Source organism: Ictalurus furcatus, chromosome 27, assembly GCF_023375685.1.
Source record: "Ictalurus furcatus strain D&B chromosome 27, Billie_1.0, whole genome shotgun sequence".
In the NCBI taxonomy this organism is placed as follows: domain Eukaryota; kingdom Metazoa; phylum Chordata; class Actinopteri; order Siluriformes; family Ictaluridae; genus Ictalurus; species Ictalurus furcatus.
This window is the reverse complement of record NC_071281.1, coordinates 6,683,391-6,703,397: the sequence shown is the minus strand read 5'-3', so window position 1 is coordinate 6,703,397 and position 20,007 is coordinate 6,683,391. Positions and strand designations below refer to the sequence as shown.

At 40.8% G+C, this 20,007-nt stretch overlaps 1 protein-coding gene across 2 annotated transcripts in view; it reads left to right on the top strand.

Annotated features, from left to right (window-relative positions):
* Nucleotides 1–14,507: 14,507 nt before the first annotated feature.
* The window catches only part of rhpn2 (rhophilin, Rho GTPase binding protein 2), a 32,879-nt gene continuing 27,379 nt past the window's right edge, over nucleotides 14,508–20,007 (top strand). For both annotated transcript variants that reach the window (XM_053616972.1, XM_053616971.1), the window contains exon 1: nucleotides 14,508–14,738. In XM_053616972.1, coding sequence (XP_053472947.1) covers nucleotides 14,670–14,738 — 69 coding nt within the window. In that variant the 5' untranslated portion in view covers nucleotides 14,508–14,669. The remainder of the gene's footprint in view (nucleotides 14,739–20,007) is intronic.

Sequence of the window (20,007 nt, the reverse complement as noted above, 5' to 3'; positions counted from 1 at the left end):
TATATTACAAATAGAAATGAGCCATCATTATAGTTGGAAGATACGGTTGAGTGATGCTGGTAAAAAGGATTCTTAAAAGGAAATAATGACTTTCAAGTGAAAGAGAAGAATTTCAGTTTGAATGTAAGGTTGTTTTATATCTGTATTACATGAAGCATATATAGCATATATAACTCATTCCTTTGTTTCAGCTGAAAAAGATCCTCCTTGTGTCACTGATCTGCTACAAGCACCAATCATCAGTAACAAGCAGCACTGGCAAATGTTTCCCAGATTTCATTCGTTCAGCTTCATCGGTTGTGATGCTTGTTTAGTACTTGTGTTGAGAGCCAACAGCAACAGACTCCAGGTGCAAACGCCACATCTAAACCTATCTCTAGAGTTTTTGTTAGCTCCAATTTGCATGAACTAAATATGCAATGAAAAACAGCCAGACAACAGAAACACCTGAGCAGCTGTTGCATGTGTGCTTGACAATGCATTCGCAATGCTCCGAGTTTCCTGTATATTAACACTTGTAACTTATTTTGCTAACATTACATTTTAATTGTGTTTCATTCTTCAGATTTGTGCTACAAGACTAATGCATATAGCTAAAGAAAATCAGCCAGCTCACCTATAGATGGTCCACTTGTAAAAGATAATCAACAACAAACACAACTAAATAGCAGCTTACACATGGCCTTACATATAGCAAGTTTGGCTCCATAAGGAGATGCAAGCCATTTCCCCTATTGCTGGTGATTCCAAACCGGCCGAACCAGATACAATATATGGCCAAAAGTATGTGGACACCCGACCATCACACCCATATGTGGGCTATAAGTTGAAAGTACACAATTGTCTAGAATGTCTTTGCATGCTGTAGCTTTAAGATTTCCTTTCACGGGAACTAAGAGGCCCAAACATGTTCCAGCATGACCGTGCACCTGTGCACAAAACAAGCACCATGAAGACATTGTTTGCCAAGGTTGGTGTGAAGAACTCGAGTGGCTTTCACAGAGCCCTGACCTCAACCCCACTGAATACCTTTGGAATAAAAATGGAATGGAATGCCAACTGTGTGCCAAGTTTTCTCACCCAACAGAAATGGTAAGAAATTTCCATGGCCATGTTTCAAAATCTAGTGGAAAGCTTTCCCAAAATAGTGGAAGTTGTTATAACAGAAAAAAGGGGACCAACTTTGGAATGGGATGTTCAAAAATCACATGGGTGTTTCGCCATGTTTCGCCAGGGATTGAATCCAGACATAGTGACAGAACTGGCATGTCGCGATGATCAGCTAACTCTTGACTCACTCATTAGCCTGGCTATTCGCCTAGACTGCCTGCTACAGAACCGCCGCCCAGTACGCAGCGAGGCGGATGTTGCGGTGCAAATTCTCCCCGCTGAACCCATGCAGCTGTGTCGGGCGCGGGTTAACACGAAAGAGAGAGAGACGCCGTCGCAAGCTTCGTTGTTTCTTTTGTGGTGAGGAAAAGCACTTCGTCCGACAATGCCCTCTCAAGCAAGGCTGTGACGTAGGAGACAACGGAGCGGCTAAGCTACATCAGCCAGGGGTGAGTTTGGGTCCTTTAACCCAGAGCGTATTTCAATCTGCATTCTTGCTGCTGGTCATAGTACAATACTCAGGACTATGTTGTACTTTAGAAGCGCTGATTGACTCAGGAGCGGCCGGGAATTTCATTGACCAGACCACCATACAGCAGCACAACATCCCTCTTCGTCCACTAATCACACCACGCCGGATTCAAGCCATTGATGGGGCCCCCATTGGGGGGAGTTCATCACGCATTGTACTGAATCACTCAACCTCCGGACCAGCGCTCTCCATCAGGAGAGCATGGTTTTCTACGTCACAGTGTCCGCCAGACATCCAGTGGTCCTAGGCCTCCCCTGGTTAGAACACCACAACCCGGGTATTTCCTGGACTCACAAGGAGATCATGCACTGGTCTCTCCATTGCATCAAACTGCATCAAATTGCATCGTCTTCAGACACCCGTGATCATTCTAGCGACCACCTCCATCGAGAGCCCAACCAAGACTACCACAGTCCACATTCTCACTGAATACCAGGACCTCAGCGAGGTGTTTAGCAAAGAAAAGGCCAGTGGATTACCACCTCATCTGCCCTACGACTGCGCCATCGATCTGCTTCTGGGCACTACGCCACCCGAGGAAGGGTTTACCCACTATCACAGACTGAACAGAGAGCCATGGAGGAATACATCCAAGAAGCACTACAACAGGGCTACATAAGACCCTCTGCATCCCCAGCCTCCGCAGGATTCTTCTTTGTGGAAAAAAAGGGAGGAGGGTTACGACCATGCATAGACTACAGGGGTCTAAACCAATGCTGTATCAAGTATAGGTACCCTCTTCCGTTAGTACCAGTTGCTCTAGAACAACTTCGTGCTGCTACCATCTTCACAAAGCTGGACCTCCACAGTGCATACAACCTGGTTTGGATCAGAGAGGGAGATGAGTGGAAGACGGGGTTTAGCACCACCTCCGGGCACTACGAATACCTGGTAATGCCGTATGGGCTTTCTAGCGCTCCCTCTGTCTTCCAGTGTCTAATAAACAACGTCTTAAGGGACATGCTGGGACATAACGTAATCACGTACATTGACGATATATTGATCTATTCCAGTTCCAAAGAGGAGCACGTACACCATGTCTGTAAAGTCCTGCAACAATTACTCCAGCACCAGCTGTATGTCAAAGCCGAAAAGTGCGAGTTCCATAAAGACACCATTTCATTTCTGGGGTAAATCATCAGCCCTCAGGGGGTTACCATGGACCAAGTAAAATTAAAAGCAGTGGTAGACTGGCCCAAGCCTGCAACCATGAAGGAGCTACAGAGATTCCTGGGTTTCGCCAATTTCTACAGAAGGTTCATCCGAAATTTCAGCTCCATAGCAAACCCACTGACGTCCTTGTTAAAAGGAAAGCCCAAACGCCTGCCATGGAACCCAGCTGCCCAAGCAGCACTAGATCAGCTCAAGAAGGCCTTCACAACCGTTCCCATTATCAAGCACCCAGACCCATCCAAACCATTCGTGGTGGAGGTCGACACATCAGCGACAGGTGTAGGAGCTGTTCTCTCTCAGCGTTTCGGAGAGAGGCCCAAACTCCATCCTGTGGCATTCTTCTCACGAAAACTATCACCTGCCGAAAGAAACTACGATGTAGGCAATAGAGAACTCTTGGCCGTTACGCTGAGGCTCTGAGGAGCAATGAAGAGTACATCTTACCACCCTCATGTATTATTAGTGCCCTGGAGTGGGAGCTGGATCAAGCGCTAGAGAATATCCCCCAGTCACAAGTTCCAGAAACATGCCATTCGGGAAGACGATTTGTGCCTGAACAATACCGACAGGAACTCGTCGTCTGGGCCCACACAGTGGTTGGCACAGGTCACCCATGGGCACAACGCACCTACCATCTGTTACGGGAGAAGTACTGGTGGCCTAATTTGGAGAGGGAGATACACAGAGTGGTGGCGTCATGTTCATCATGTGTGCAGAGTAAAGTACCACGGACACTTCCTACTGGCAAGCTCAAACCTCTACCCGTACCAGAAAGCCCATGGTCACATATCTCTATTGACTTTGTTACAGATCTACCCAAGCCCCAAGGTAACACAACCATTCTGGTAACGGTGGACCAATTTTCAAAGTCAGTAAGGCTCGTTCCACTACACGCCCTTCCCACCGCATTCATGACAGCCGAATTACTATTTCAACATGTATTCAGGTACTTCAGCATCCCGGAGGAAATCGTCAGTGATCGAGGACCTCAATTCACGTCCAGGGTAAGGTCCAGTTTTATGGAAAAAATGGGGATCACAGTCAATCTTGCATCTGGTTATCATCCACAAGCTAACGGCCAAGTGGAACGGGTCAACCAGGAACCAGGCCGGTTCCTTAGGACATTCTGTGCCTCAAACCCTGAGGACTGGAGCAGATTCCTCCCGTGGGCTGAATATGCACAAAATTCACTACGACACTCAGCCACGGGCCTCACACCATTTCAGTGCGTACTAGGTTACCAACCCCCACTGTTTCCTTGGAATGCGACTCCCACAGTATCACCAGCAGTGGATCAGTGGTTCCAGAGGATTGAACAAGTTTGGTCCAACACACACCAGCGCCTGAGACAGACAGCACACACATACAAACGTAAAGCTGATCGCTGCCGCAGTGAGCATCCACATTACCAGCCTGGCGATAGGGTTTGGTTATCAACAAGGGATTTGAGACAACCACATGGCTGCAAAAAACTCACCCCAAGATACACGGGGCCATTCAAGATCCTCAAACAAATCAATGAGGTCACGTACCATCTGGAATTACCTCGACACAGCCGCATAGCCCCCTCCTTTCATGTGTCACGACTTAAGCCCGTCATCACAGGACCTCTAGCCACGGAGGTGCCCTCCGAAACCCCTCCTGTACCACTGGAGATTGATGGGCAACCTGCATACCTGATCAAGAATATCCTCAACGTTAGGCGTAGGAGGGGTAAGATGGAATATTTAGTCGAGTGGGAGGGCTACGGACCAGAAGAACAATGCTGGATTCCGACGCAAGACATACTGGACCCACAGCTCAGTAAGGGGGGGTTCTGTCATATCTCAGCAAAGCCATGACTCGGAAGCAACATCTACTTCTAACATGGCCGCTGAGGACTACACTTCCCACACACGCATGCGCTCACCTTCCCTGGAGTTCTGATAACACACACCTGCAGCCGATCACTTCGCCCTCTCACCACAGCTTAAAAGAGACTTTGGATGCATACAAACCTTGCGAAGTAAACGTTCAGCTGATTAGTTTTTCTGTCATTATCCAAGCCTTCTACCGTGTTTGTTGCAAAGTGACTTTGACCATTGTTACGTTCCCGACCTCGATTTCTGCCTTGCCCCGTTTTGTTTTGTTTGCATGATCGCCTGACCCTTGCCTGTTTCTCGACTACGAACTTTGTTTACTCCTCTGGATTACACTGCCTGAAGCTGCTACTCGCATCTGCTTCCGTATTCCCCACGGTACATGACATTTAGATGGGAATCCTACTGGCTTTGGGAAGATCTGGAAAGAAAACAACATGGGTTCCCACTATCTGCAGTTGAAATTGATACTAATTTAATTTAAGTTCAGTTCCCACACTATTACAGTATTCTTTGATTGTCAGGGCATGGAGATGGCAGGCTGGTCTCCAAAATGTATCTATCTGTTCTAGAACCAACAAGGTTCACCCCATCACTATCTCCAGAACTGAGGTACTGTTCAGCTGCCTGGTTCCACACCTCAGCACCCCTGCATTTATTATTTAAGACACAGCAGCTATGGAGGAATACATAGCAAAGACACTTTTTCATGTCACCATCTCTGATAAGATTGTCTATGTTGAAAAGAAAGATGGCAGTCTTAGACAAAGCATTACCAATGTATTGACAATCTGTGCAAGATGAGTACATAATTTTTTATGTTTATAACAAGGAATTATGTATCAGTCCTCCATCTTCCCAGAGCACAAACTAGTAAAAACAAATCATCATTTCAGCATTGTCGTGGTAGAGCAGGTAGAGAATTACTGAGCTGTGTGTTTCTTTGATTTGCTCTGTCTGAACTATTTTTCTGTGTTTTAAGTTACAATCTCAGTTTTATTATAGATACTGATTTGCATATGTATTGATGAGCCACTCAATTTGAGCCAGCATATATGTACATAACATGCACTTTCTAATGATCATTTCAGTTCAGTCCTGCCTTCCCAGGTATTCACAAATATTCATGGATTTACATTTGGTGTGAAAAGAAATCGGCCTTACCAAGGTTTTCTTAAACTGTTACAGAAATAATAGCCTTTCCACTAGTTTGGAGGCCACTCCCCTGCATATCTGCTGCCTGAATCTCCAAGGTGTACTCAGGGTATTTCTGAAAGAAATAGTGATTACAACTGAAATCTCTTCTCCACAACTCGAGTGAGAAACCTTGTTTCTGCCCTCACCTCTCTGTCAAGTCCTTCAGACTTCACGTGAATCACTCCACTGATGGGGTTGATCTCAAACATATTTGGCTGTGGCAGTGCAGGATCCTGACTGATGATTGAGTATCTGATATTTCCGTTTTCAGTCTTAGGATCATCTGTATCAGTTGCTGAGATGGTCATGAACTCAAATCCTTTAGCAAGAGAGTAATAAAGATTGTGAGCATTTCACAGACTGGAATACTTAATAAAGATTTCAGCTTTATCAACACAGTGTTGATATTTTTCTCAAATTAATTAATAGGAGTGCCAATAATTGTTGCACACCTGTATATACTTTTTTTGTGATAAACCTGTTGAGGACAGATGCAAATGCAGATAACAGCTTTATTATACGAGAGACAGGCCATGTTTATAGGCTGCAGTGTGGGATGGAAAATGTAGTCACTGGTTTGCTGTGATATGACAGAAGCACCCCCCCCCCCCCCCACCCCCCTTGGCATGGAAGGTCACCTCGTCGATCTCAGACTGGAACTTGGCATGGAAGGTCACCTTGTCAATCTCAGACTGAAACTTGGCATGGGAGGTTGCCTCGTTGACCTCAAGCTGGAGCTTTGCGTGGGAGGCCACCTTGTCGACCTGGAACAGGAACGTGGCTTGAGAGGCCGTCTCATCGACCTTAGACAGGAACGTGGCTTGGGAGGCTGTCTCTTCGACCTTGGACAGGAACTTGGCTTGAGAGCTCGTCTCTTCCACCTCAGACAGGAACTTGGCTTGAGAGGCCGTCTCTTTGACCTCTGACCGGGACCTGATTTTATGCTGGAGCTCTGGAGATGAGACAACCTCATGGGTCTTGTGCTGGGGCTCTGGGGGGAAGGTCACCATGTTGACCTCCGACTGAGGCTCTGGAGTTGAGAATACCTCGTGGGTCTCGAGCTGGAGCTCTGGGGAGGAGGTTGCCACGTTGAACTCCAACTGGGGCTCTGGAGCTGAGACTACCTCGTGGGTCTCAGGATGGAGCTCTGGAGATGAGGTCGCCATGTTGACCTCCAACTAGGGCTCTGGAGCTGAGACTACTTCGTGCTGGTGCTCTGCAGGTGAGACCAGCTTGTGGCTCTCAGGATGGAGCTCTGCCCTTGCTCTCTTGTGGAGCTGTTTGTGGGTACACCAGCTGCTTTTAAAACATTCCCAGGAGCAGAAATATGATCCATGGATCCTAAGATTACTGCATGTAGGACACTGTAGGGTGGCTTCTTTACCACAGTTCTCGGTCTTGCATGCCTGTATCAGCCCTACTGCTGCCCTGTCAGCCTGGCGCTGGAGCTGAACTGTGGAGGTGGCCCTGTCGATCCACTCATAAATGGTGTGGAATGGCAAATCAGGCTTGCTCGTCACACTGACTCCCCTCAAAAGTTGATCCAGGTTCTAGCTCTGCCCTGGATGCCCAAACTCCTTCATGAATAGTTCTGCAAACTGAGTTACATTGTTGAGGGCACTTGACCCTGTACTGGCCAGATGCTCCGCCCAATCATGGGCCAGGCCATAAAGCCGGGACACAATGAACTCGAGCCACTGCCTCTTGACTGACATGAATGGTGGCCAGATATTCCTATGTACACTGGCATGATGCTCTCCTCGCTCTTTTGCTGCATCCATAGTAGGCAAAGTATTCTGTCATGTAATGGAGTTGAGGATGGATGCAAGGGATAAGGGCTTTATTATATGAGAGACAGGCAGACAATTCCAAATCATGAAACATAGATGTGGTCATAAACAGGCAATAGGTCAGGCGATCGGTAAACGGGCCTCAGAGACATTTTGGCTTCACTTCAAGCCCCCCCCTCTGTTACAACTTGTTGAAGTACACAGTCATAGATTCAATCCCAGGGAAGCTCATGCATCTAGGCATGGCTCAGAATAACACAAACATGTAATAATCTAAGAGGTGCACACACTTCACTCTGTCTACTAGTTCTGTATCAGGGGCTCGAAAGGAAATTTTCATGCAGGCTGCTCTGTCCACCAGAAAAGATTTTGAATTAAATGAATGAACAGCACAATATTGCAGTGAGGTATTTGATCATTTGATGAACTAAAATATTGAATTACACTAAGATTGCTGAATAATATAAACACTTTGGTAAACATTTTAGGGGATTAACCTAAATTAATTAACAGCCCTTCCTGAGTTGCCATATAGCACTATGGACAAGAGTGTTATATAACTAATACAAAGGAGAAATTATTTACCTGGGTTAAATAAATAACAATTACCAACTTCACACTGCTTACAGACTCCATTCAATAACAACACTAACCACAAAAAAAAATAAAAAAAATATAATCTTGATACTCCAGGCTGCAGTGCAGTTTCCACTGCATGAATATGGTCACATCCGTGTTCCACCGGTTGTTATAGGAATTTAAGATGGTTACTGGTGCATACATTTGGGGGAAGTGACAATGGACAGTTGCCATGAAATGTTTTTAGGTTGTTAGAACTTGTCCGACCCCCCATTTCCCCCCCCGTCCCCCCCAATTTTCCAGTAAAGAGTTCTAATACTGATAAATTCCGGGAATAGCAAGGAAGCTGCTAGTTTTTGGTATGTAATTCAACATGATTAGACTTAGCGTTCTTAACATGTCATAACATAGAGGAATTTTGGAAGAATGTTCATTTTTACCGTGTTTATTCTACCAAGAGGGGATAATGGTAGAGCTGCCCATCTTTGAAAGGCTGACACTATGTATGAAATTAAAATTCGCCGCCACTAATGCAGAATAGGAACGGGTGACATTAACTCAGAGATATTTGAATTTTGAATCCTCCAAATGAAAAGGTATTTCAGTCTGTTTTATTTTTTGGCCAGATTGGTTTATGGGGAAGCATTCACTCTTTTGTAGGTTCAGTTTATACCCGGAAAATTTCCCAAAGTCATTTAATACGCGTATAATCTCTGGAATAGATGCAATTGGATCTGTAACATATAAAGTAGTAAGTTGTCAGCATATAGGGCTAGTGTATGTTCAATTCCTTTGCGAATTATACCCTGAAATACAGGAAGAGTTCTAAGCATTATCGAGAGAGGCTCAATTGCTATGGCAAAAAGTAAGGGAGACAATTGTAAGCACTAGTTAAGAGTCAGAGCAGTTTATGGAAGAATGGAAGGATAACATAGAGAAAAATTTAAAATTAGCAAGTGATGTTCATATTTGGGTTTTACTATGATACACTTCTGCACTATGGACCTCAATAAGATTTTGCTCCTGGTTATGGCCCTGAGTGCTAGCAGTCAGGAATACTATGTACCAGTCACAAAGCAGACAAAGTAATAGCGCAGTAGAACAAATTACAAGATTACAAAAGAAAAAAATTACAAAAGTAACTATTTACACTTAGTAGGACCACAAGGGGGTGATATCCACACGTGTTTTACTTGCACACTACAGTGATCAGGATGGAATGTTGGTGATGAGGAGTAACTCCATGCAGGTAAATTCCACATGTAGAAAGATCGTGTACTTGAATTTGATGACAGCAGATATGGGAACCAGTGAAGTGAGGCTATTGTATACATTCACATATGTTATGCAAACAATACCAGTCTTAATATAATGATTAATCTTAATTCATGATTAAATAGAGTTAAACTATAAATCGGTTCACAGTGGGCATGTGAGCATTAATTGTTTATATTTAATCAATCTTCTTTAATTTTCAGACCAGGTATGACCACACTAAAATGATTTTTTATTTTCTTATCAATACAATCATTTTTGTTACAATTTTCTTGTAGACTGAAATATGTAAATGAGGAAATAAATTATTAAACATTTCCTCATCTACACACTGTTTTTTTTGTACGAACGCATCCAGATTTACACAACTATTAATTATTAATATAATAAATATCACACATTGTTAAAAAAAATATTTTATGGACTAAAAACACTATTACCACGTATGATAAGTGTATATTTTGCATAGTTTTATGGCCATAATGACACTTAAACTCAAAACTACTCAAGATATTAAGAATAATCGATGTCAGACTATGGATTTCAGACAAAATTTCAGTGTGAAATTATATAGAGTTTCTGTCAAATTCAAAGTCATGTCAAGTGGGTTTTTGTAGACATTTAATTCAATTCGATTTTATTTTATTTGTATAGCACTTTTAACAATAGACACTGTCACAAAGCAGCTTTACAGAAATCTGGATATAAAATTTAAATTTAAATTTATCCCTAATGTACAAACCAGAGGCAACGGTGCCATAGAAAAACTCCCTGTGGCAACAAGAAGAAGAAGCATTGAGAGGACCCGAACTCAAAAGGGAAACTATCCTCATCAGAGTGACTATGAGTATAAGCATCATTAGAGTTTTAGTTTACGTTTCTTGTATAAAGTTTCTTGAATTTATCAACCGTTCAATGATGGAGACTTGATTGTAAAGTAAATTGTAAACTGTAGCTTTCATTATTCAAGGTACCAACAAAATGCCTGCACCTTTTGATTGAAGCCTGCATAGCATATCATAAAAGATAAAAAGTTCACTCAGGTACTGTGGAACAAAACTGTTCAATGCTATATAAATTAATAGTAGCACTTAATAATCAATGCAAAATTTTACTGGGAGTCAATGCAGCATGGATAAGATAGGGGTGATGTGGTCATACTTTCTGGTTCTAGTAAGGACTCGCTGTTAGATTCTGGACTAACAGGAGCTTGTTTTCACACCTAATAGAATATCCAGACATAATCCAACCTAGAGGTAACAAAAGCATGAACTACTTTTTCTGCATCATGTAGTAACATATTTGTTATCTAAGCAATATTTCTGAGATGAAAGAAGGCTATCCTAGTAATAATTATCTACATAAGCTTCAAATGAGAGACTGTAGTCAGTAGTCACACCAAGGTCTTTCAAGGACTTTTACTGCTGCACATGATGAAACAGAAAGGCCATCCAGAGTTACTATGTAATCAGATAGCTTGCTTCTAGCTGCATGTGGTCCTAGTACAAGTACTTCTATCTTGTCCGATTTAAGTAGGAGGAAGTTACTCAACAGTGTCTAATGTCCTTTTCGCATTCCTCAGCTTTATTAAGCTGGTGTCTCTCATCTGGCTTTGCTGACACTGATAACTGTGTTTCATCAGCATAACAGTGGAATCTAATACCATTTTCACAAATTATTGTACCGAAATTTATCACATACTGTACTGTATAGTGAAAAGAGAAATGGGCCTAGAACCGAGCCTTTCGCAACACTAAACTCTACTTTAGTATGCATAGAGAATTTACCATTGGTATCTTCAAAATGATAAAGATCAGTCAAATAAGACCTGAGCCAGGAGAGGGCCATTCCCTTGACTCCAACAACATTTCATAGTCTATCCGGAAGAATATTATGATTATTCTATTATGCGATATTCAACACAAAGAAGGAGACACAACCCTTATCGGAGGCCAATGGTAGATTTAACCACTTTAACCAGTGCTGTCTAAGTAATGTGATGAGGCTTCAATCCTGACTGAAAATTTTCATGAATGTTATTCCTATGCGGTATGAGCATAACTGCTGTGCTACAAAGGGGATAAAGGGGAGGTTTTATATTGGCCTATAGTTGGACATATGACAGGGGTTGAGGTCTGTTTTTTTAAATTCGTGGTTTGATAACTGCTAGTTTAAATGATTTAGGTATATAGCCAGTGCTAAGGGAAGAACTGTTTACTTTTAGAAGAGGTTCGATTGATTCTAGTAGTATCTGTTTGAGGAAATGTGTAGGTAAGGCATCTAGTACACAAGTTGATGATTTTGATGAGGAAATTTGTGAAATTAATTTGATCGCTTGAAGGGGAGTAAAGCATTCTAATCATTGATCTGATATGGGTATACTGTCATCTACATGGTCAGTTATCAAATTGTCTGGCTTTAATTTAAAAATCTGAAAGTTTTACCTATTATTTTAAATTTTGTCATTGCTACTACATGCTGATGGTGTGTATATGTCTGTGCTGGTCTTATATCAAATTCATTTTGCTACAGTATTACACCATTATTTTTGTTATTTCTTTTAAGGTGGACAGGTATGCTGATCTACCACTAAGAACCTTTCTACTATGCCTTATTAGGCTCTCCTTTCATGCATTTTAAAATACTGCCAAATTAGTTGAGTAGTTGATGGGAGATAGTTTCAGACTGGGGTGATTTGACTATATAATCTATGTTTAATTTTATTATTAAGTCAAGAGTGCGTCCACTATTATGAGTGAGTACTATGATGTTCTAATGAACCTTTACTGAATCTAGAATGGACACAAACGCTGTTCTCAGTGGGTCTTGTGGATTATCTAAATGAATATTAACGTCTCCAAACAGTTAATGCTTTGTCTACAGAAACAAACAGGTTTGAGATGTGGGGGTCTGTAAATAATAATTTGTGGAAACAACTGGGTAGATTTATTGTTTGTTTTATCAAATTCATATCAAATTGTATCAAATTCATGTCCATGTTTTTGTGACACTTAGAATATCATTATAAATAACTTCTCCTCTACCAGTTAGACATTTAGTTTAGAAAATACTGTGGAAGTGTAAAATTTTAAGGAAAAATCTGCAAATTGACAATGGGAAGTAGTGTATTTAAAATGTCTGAGCTACCACATAATACCACAGATTATGGTATTATCATATTATACAGGTTCTAAGCCCTTGTCTCGGAGTACGTCCTGCTCTACCACACCACTAATATATGGCTAAAGGTTTGTGGACACCTGACAATGAACCCTAACCTAACCCTTGTTGAACTTCCCATTCCAGAGTTAGTCCCCCTTTACTCTCCACTCTTCTGGGAAGGAGATTTTCCACTAGATTTTCGACTAGATTTTGATGCCTGGAGGTGGGGATTTGACCATTCAGCTACAAGAGCAATAGTGAAGTCAGGCACTCATTTCAGTCAGCGTTCCTGTTGAGGCCAGGGATCTGTGCTGGCCAATCAAGTTTTTCCACTCAAACCTTGACAAACCATGTCTTCATGGAGCTCACTTAGGCTACGTCTACATTAATCTAGATAGATCTGAAAACTGCATTTTCATTTGAAAACTCTCTCTATCTACACTGTCATTTTCAAACGTTTTCCAAAAATTGTGTGTCTACACTGAAACGGCTGAAAATGCTTACATCCCTATACTGGCAATGCATAAAAACGTAAGAAGCTTTGGCCTGAGTAATTTCCGACAGGCGTTTATTTAAAAATTGCAAGGTTGTACAAAGTGACATTAATCTTTAACAAAGTTATCAAACTGGATAGCACGCACAACAACTGCAGTACATCATGCACCATCTTCTTTGTTTTGAGTTGAATGGGTCACATTCAATTCAGTTCAATTCAGTTTTATTTGTATAGCGCTTTAACAATGGACATCGTCCCAAAATCAGCTTTACAGAAATATATAAATTTATGATATAGATTTTTAAAAGTCTGAATTTATCCCTAATGAGCAAGCCAGATGTGATAGTTGGAAGGGAAAACTCCCTGAGATGATTAGAGGAAGAAACCTTGAGCGAAACCAGACTCAAAAGGGAACCCGTCCTCATCTGGGTGACACGGGATAGTGCGATTATAAATATATCCCTTCTATACATGTAAGTATAGTTATACAATAAGTATTGGACGCGTCAACATTATTTTCAGTAAATATATTTCCAATCAGGCTATTCACATGAAATTTTCACTAGACATCAGTATTAACTCAAGAAATCTGGAAATATAAAGAATTCACGACATTAAAGTCCATACATAAAGTTATATGTAATAAAGTGGAATGACACGGGGAAAAAAGTATTGAACACGCTATCTGAAATTTATTTAATACTTAGTGGAGAAGCCTTTGTTTGTTTGGTGTTTCCAATACTTATTTTTCCTGCTGTATACACTTGGGAGAGCGTTTTCGAAAAGCTCTGTTTTCGCAAGACAACAATGCTGTCTCAGTGTGGACGGAAAGGCCAAAACGTAGACCAAAATTATTCCGTAGTCATTGTGCACAGGTTTAGGCCCCTTAGTAATGTCTCAGCATAATACTGTACAAAAGACAATTGTTGAGGAAGACCCAAATACAGGTGTGACGGTCAGGTCCCCACAAACCTTTGGCCATATAGTGTATGTTTTGGAGAGTGGTAATCTAGGACCAGGGTTGGGAACCTGTGCCCTAATAAACAGGCTGTGTAACGTACATGTGGCGCAGGTTACTGTTTTGACATACAGTTTAGTACAGTAATATGCGTCTTTGGATGTAGTTACAGGCTAGCTGGCTACACCACTACTACAGCCAGATATTGATCAATAACAGCATGATCTCAGAGTTATACTTTGGTGGGAGTTTACACAGATGGAAAAAGGTGTGTTTTAAACCGGGCAGAGGCGCAGGTGAGCGCAAGCGTATACTCCCGTCACGCTGACGCTGTGTGGGCGGAGCGTTCCCACCCACCACACCCACCTACACACACACAACACACACACACAGGACCGTCAGAGTTTGAAAGGAGGAAGAAAAAGACGAGCTCCGAATCCACTACCTGCTTAAACGCGCATCTGTCGATCTCCTGGAGAGGAATTTCTCACTTTCTGAATTTTAATCGAAGCCGAGTGCTGAGGTTGGAGTTTCAGAAATGACGGACGCGATAATATCAAACGGATGCGGCAGCAACGGAGTGGGAGACAATGACTACTTCAAAAAGGTGAGAGTGTGACAGAGTTTCGATGATAAATGACTTGCGCCTGTGGACTCACCTTTCTGCCTAGTTTGTAATTATTTAGCGCGTTTCGGACAGGGTGTCCCTCAGTGTCGCTCTGTACAGAGGTAAAAAGTCTTTGAAAGAGCTCAGGGTTAGTTTATGCTTTTGAAGCTGTGTTTATCACTGAAATGTTGTCTCATGGTTGTTAGCAGATAAACAAACGCAATGAGTTTAAAAAAACAAACAAACAAACAAACAAACAAACTCATAACCCAATATGTTTAGCTAAAACTAAACTAATGTTTAGTTGTATTTTATTTTTCCATGATGTAATCCAGTGTGTTTTTGTAATAGAATTAAAACCCCAGCTACTTGAACCAAATGACTGAAATTGAACTGAATGCCATGTGTTTATTTTTTTAATTTTATTTTTATTTATTTAGTTTCTTTTTTTGAGGAACACATGTGGGAAGAAACTAAAGGAGGCAAGTTTTTGTTTCTCTAGATTTTTATCTAAAAATAAAACAACCAAAAAAACTTAATAGGCCTAGAGTGAATAATAAGCCACTTGTTATAAGAAAACCCGTGGCATGTGGCTTCTTTAATAAATTTAACTATAAAGTGAAAATAAAGCTGTGTAGAGGTAAGGAGTGTTGGCACTACTTCAGAATGTGAAAGAGAAGTGGACAGCATAACTCGCTGGACATCCTGAATTATGGCTTGTGAATTCCTTTGAGGTGTTTATGCCCAATGCACATTCCTTCGAAGTATTTCCATTACTGTATTCTTCCAACAAAAAATGTTGGTTTTTGTCTTTGCACGAGATCTTGGGTTGGAATTTTAACATTAAGAATCCATGGTCCTGCCTGAAATATAATAAATAGAGTGAAATAGCACTTATGGTATAAGTGTGTGTGTATTAATTGAAGACTGTAATTGTGTAAAACCATGACATTTGTGTGTTTAGTTTAGCTGGTCTGATCTGAGCGGTGGAACCTGTGTGGTCACATTTTTGCTCATTCATCCGTGTGGCATTTTCTTTTTTGTCTAACCGCATGTGTATCCGAGTGCTGAAAAGAGTCTTTTGTCTCTATGGAAGCACGGCTTTGCTTGTGAACTGTATCTGCCCTTCTGTTTTGTGCTGTTCTTCCTGGAGGCAGTGTATTGTAGCCAGAAGCTATTCTGACAAAGAGATTGGAGGGTGGAACATGTCCGTCTCACATAAACTGACCGTTCTCATTAACACTGGTCTGATCAGCCGAAGACTGTACAGGGAAACTACCATTGCACTGAAAATGAAATAGATAATAATCAACTAATCTAGTTCTAGAGTGAAGGAAGTTAATATTATTAGTCTGATTGAATTATTTTTGTTGCATTAATTAATCGATTTTGTAGTGTCACCAAGACTCGGACAACTTTCTGGCAGTATACATTCCATTGAACATTTCATCGAGCTCTATAAAGGTTCCTTTAGCTTTAAATTTTGGGAGAAACATTAACATTTCTTTGTAGAATCCTGCACTACAGGGTTTTCCTTTCTGAAATAATTCCATGTAGAACCCCTTCAGAAGGTTAGAATCTCAACCATCCAACCATGAACCCATGACAGGGCATGGTTTTGAGACCGAATATATTAAGGTGAATAAAGGACAAATCGAAGCCCTGCAATGGCCTGATGTCCCGTTCTTGCCTCGCAGCCAGTGTTCAAGCAAGTGACTCTGAATCCATTGCAACAATGAACAGGATAAAGCAGTTACCAAAGACGTATGAAGGAGTGGGGGGGACCCCAAAAACTTTCACTTAAGCTGAAGGTTTTGGCCAAGCAGATTTTCAACCATAGAGAAATGGTCCTTGTAATATTTATAGATAACTTGAAACATGAAATAAGAAAAGTTTGTGGCCAGTAGATAATGATAAGTGGTGTATGATTTTGAACTAGTAAATCAGAATAATGTAGCAGGAGTATGAACATGAAGATAACGTGCAGTGGTTCATTTTATGCTAGCTCCATGAGTGGTTAGAATGTTTTTGATCAAATAAATAATATGGAGGAACAGATGGTTTTAGGTCAGTAGATGAAGAATAAATGGTGATTAGAGGAATTAGTTCTTTGTATAGAGTCCAATACGAACTCAAGTTTTTAGCCAGGTAGAGACAGTAGATAATGCAGATTATTTTGGGCCGGTAGAGAGTAGGATGTGGTTTGTTGGTTTGGGGCAGTAGTTAAGGAATGTTTTTGAGTAATAGATTGGTTTCAATCTGTGGGTATTAAAGAGTGTGTGTAAGGTGTTGGGACACAATAAAATGGAAGCGGGTGGGTGGTTTTGATTAAGGAGGTATGTAATGCGGGTTAGGGAATGGCACAGATTTGGTTTGGTAGCCATTGTCCTGTGACAAAATAGTTTTTTGGCGAGTTGATAATCTGTATTGAGTGTAGTAAGTTTTAGGATAATAGAAGATGAGTTGAGAAGTGGGAAGTAATTTGATAATGGTAAATGTGGCAGATTGGGGAGATGATTTTGAACCGTTGCTTCAGCTGTCTCTGTGGCCGGTGAGTAGGAATCGCAGATTCGGCACGTTCTACTTGTCTCTATTGACGTCGCAACTAGCCAAAATCAGCATGCAGCCAAACCACACACACTAATGTAGAGCAGATGTTTCTGCTTCTGTCAAGGCTGGGAAGAGTTGTATAATTGTAAAATAACCCTGCTACGTCTCAGTGTTCTAGACCGAGCAACAAACAGTAAACGATTAGCATGACAACTAGTGAAAGAGAGCAATGGTTGTATGGGTCCATTCTCTGGAAATGTACTGAATGTGTGACAAACTGAAATCAACTTTAAAATGTATTCATCATGCAATAATTATATATACAAGTCCTAGTAATGGCCTCTGTTTTTCAAGAAACTGTGTAGGTGTGTAAGGAGAAAGCGAAAGAGAGAGAAAGAAAAAAAGAAAGAAAGAGTGAGCGTGCCATAGCTGATCTATTGTTTAGCTTTTGTTATTGGTCTCTTGATACAGTTTCACTCAACTGATAATTGCTTGTGGCAGATTTTCCATAGTGATCTGCAAACTCTGTGCTATTAAATACTCTGTGAAAAACTGGTGATATAATTGCATGCTTGCTAGAATATTCTGGGTTGGAATCTCCTGGATCACATTTGGCCACAGTGACCATCCCTGTCGTTCCTTTAAGGATGCTGTCATATTTATTAGTCTGTTTCCTGAGTTGAAATCAGAGCAAAATGGATGATTTTGATTTGGTTTGATTTGGTTTCACACTGCACATAATTAAACTGAGTAAAAGTGAAAAAAAAAGTCAGCTGAGCATGGAGCCAGTGCTAAATAAGTCATTAGCTAATTATATAACTAACTACTTTAAATCTTTTTTTGTGTGTGTATTGTATCTAGTCTTTATTTAGTTTTTTATCCATCTGTCTAAATATCCAGAGTTTCTGCAGAGCTACACTCTATCCCTTGGCTCATTTTGCACCTTATAGCTCAATTTAGCAGTATCTAAAAACAATGCTGCAACCGAAAATACTTGGCAAAATACATTTCCCACAGTGGGTTTGGCTCGGAATCATATCTCTTTCTCCCTGAAATCAGATGCAGACCACCTCGCTCAGATTCTCTTGGACCGCACCTGAATGTGATTGCAGTGTTCTCACCTGTCTAAACGACGCTCATCAAAGGGGAAATGCACAATTGTTAAACTCGCCCAGAATAAAAACACTGTAGGTGTGAAGAAGCACCCTTAGAAACCACTAAAGTTCAGACTAACTTTCAGAGTCTGTTTGAGCGAGAACCATGTTTCTAATTCCTATGTAAGCATGATGGAAAATTATGTGTCTGGAGGTTCAGGATGTTTTTTCTCTTCACCAACTGTTGTTTTTTGTCTCTGCATTTGAAGGGTGCAATATTCAATATTCCTCCTATCTCATGCTTCCGCTGGAAAGCAAATGATGTCATAATGATATGTCCTTAGCGATCATGATATTTGAATAGTAGACTTGTGTAAATATCTTTTTTAAAGCCACCAAAAAAAATGTATGTTTGAAGATATAGATTCGGACTGGGCGTTAGGATAAAAATATCATATTGCGGTACTTGAGGACATTTCTGTGATACACGAAGCGTATCACGATATATAATTTAGCTAACAAACTGTCCACAAAACAGTAGTAAAATAAACAAAAAACCTGTTAAACTGAATTTGACGATACTTTTCTTTAATGCCAATAAAGAAGATCAAGTAAAAAAAATTTATTCTGTCAAATCAACGGCATCCATTCAGTACCATTTAATTTGTGATTATTGAAAACATAAGAAATACAACACCATGCCAAAGATATCTCAGAAAAGTGTATTGTGTAATCATTTATCATGATATAACATAATGTAAAATATACATATGTATAAATAATATGTTAGACTACACCTGTCCTGTCGTTACCTGGCTGTTTTTGTAGCTCTTTTGCAGGTGTTTACTTTGAATGTTCCCAACCCACTAAAGTAAATATTGTTAACTATTTGTTCATCTACATCAGAAATCTTCAGCAGGTTTCGTGACAAATATATCAAAGCAAAGATTGTAACAACAGATATATATATCTATATAAAATTTTGTAATGGATGTTCTAAATTTTTTTTAGATACACAGATATGAATATTACACATGCAAGTTAAAGTGTAACGTTTCGTTGTGTGGGATGATCTTTGGGTGCTGGGTATTGTGTGGAATGTTCATGTACATAGTTGTTGGGAGGGCTTTTCTAGAAAGAAACCATCATGAGCAGCAGTGATTAATGCTCTTGTCAATTTGTCAAGCTTTATTTAGGCAGGGCTGAAGAATGTGATGTCATTTAGCCAGGAATGTTCCTCTCTGTCACATTCTGTCTCTGTCAGCGCACTGTTTTGGGTGTGACACACTTTAGTGACTCAGTGGATGAAGTATGTACACAGGATGTGGATGGCATTTAGACAGTATAGTATTAAAATGACGAAACCTCGAGTAAGAACTGGTAGTGATAGCAGTTAATGCTGTGTTATCTCAGTATGACTAACTCCAAGATTACTAATTCTGTTTATATGAGTCTCTATTATTGTTATTGTACAGCATGTAATAAATATGAAGGACCGTGAACTTTTTAGACATATATTAGCAGAGTAGTCAAAATTGTATTTAGACATCCACCTATCTGATATTTGGACCAATATTGGTGTAATCAATGGTGGATCATGTTTTATGCTGTGGACACGTGTGACG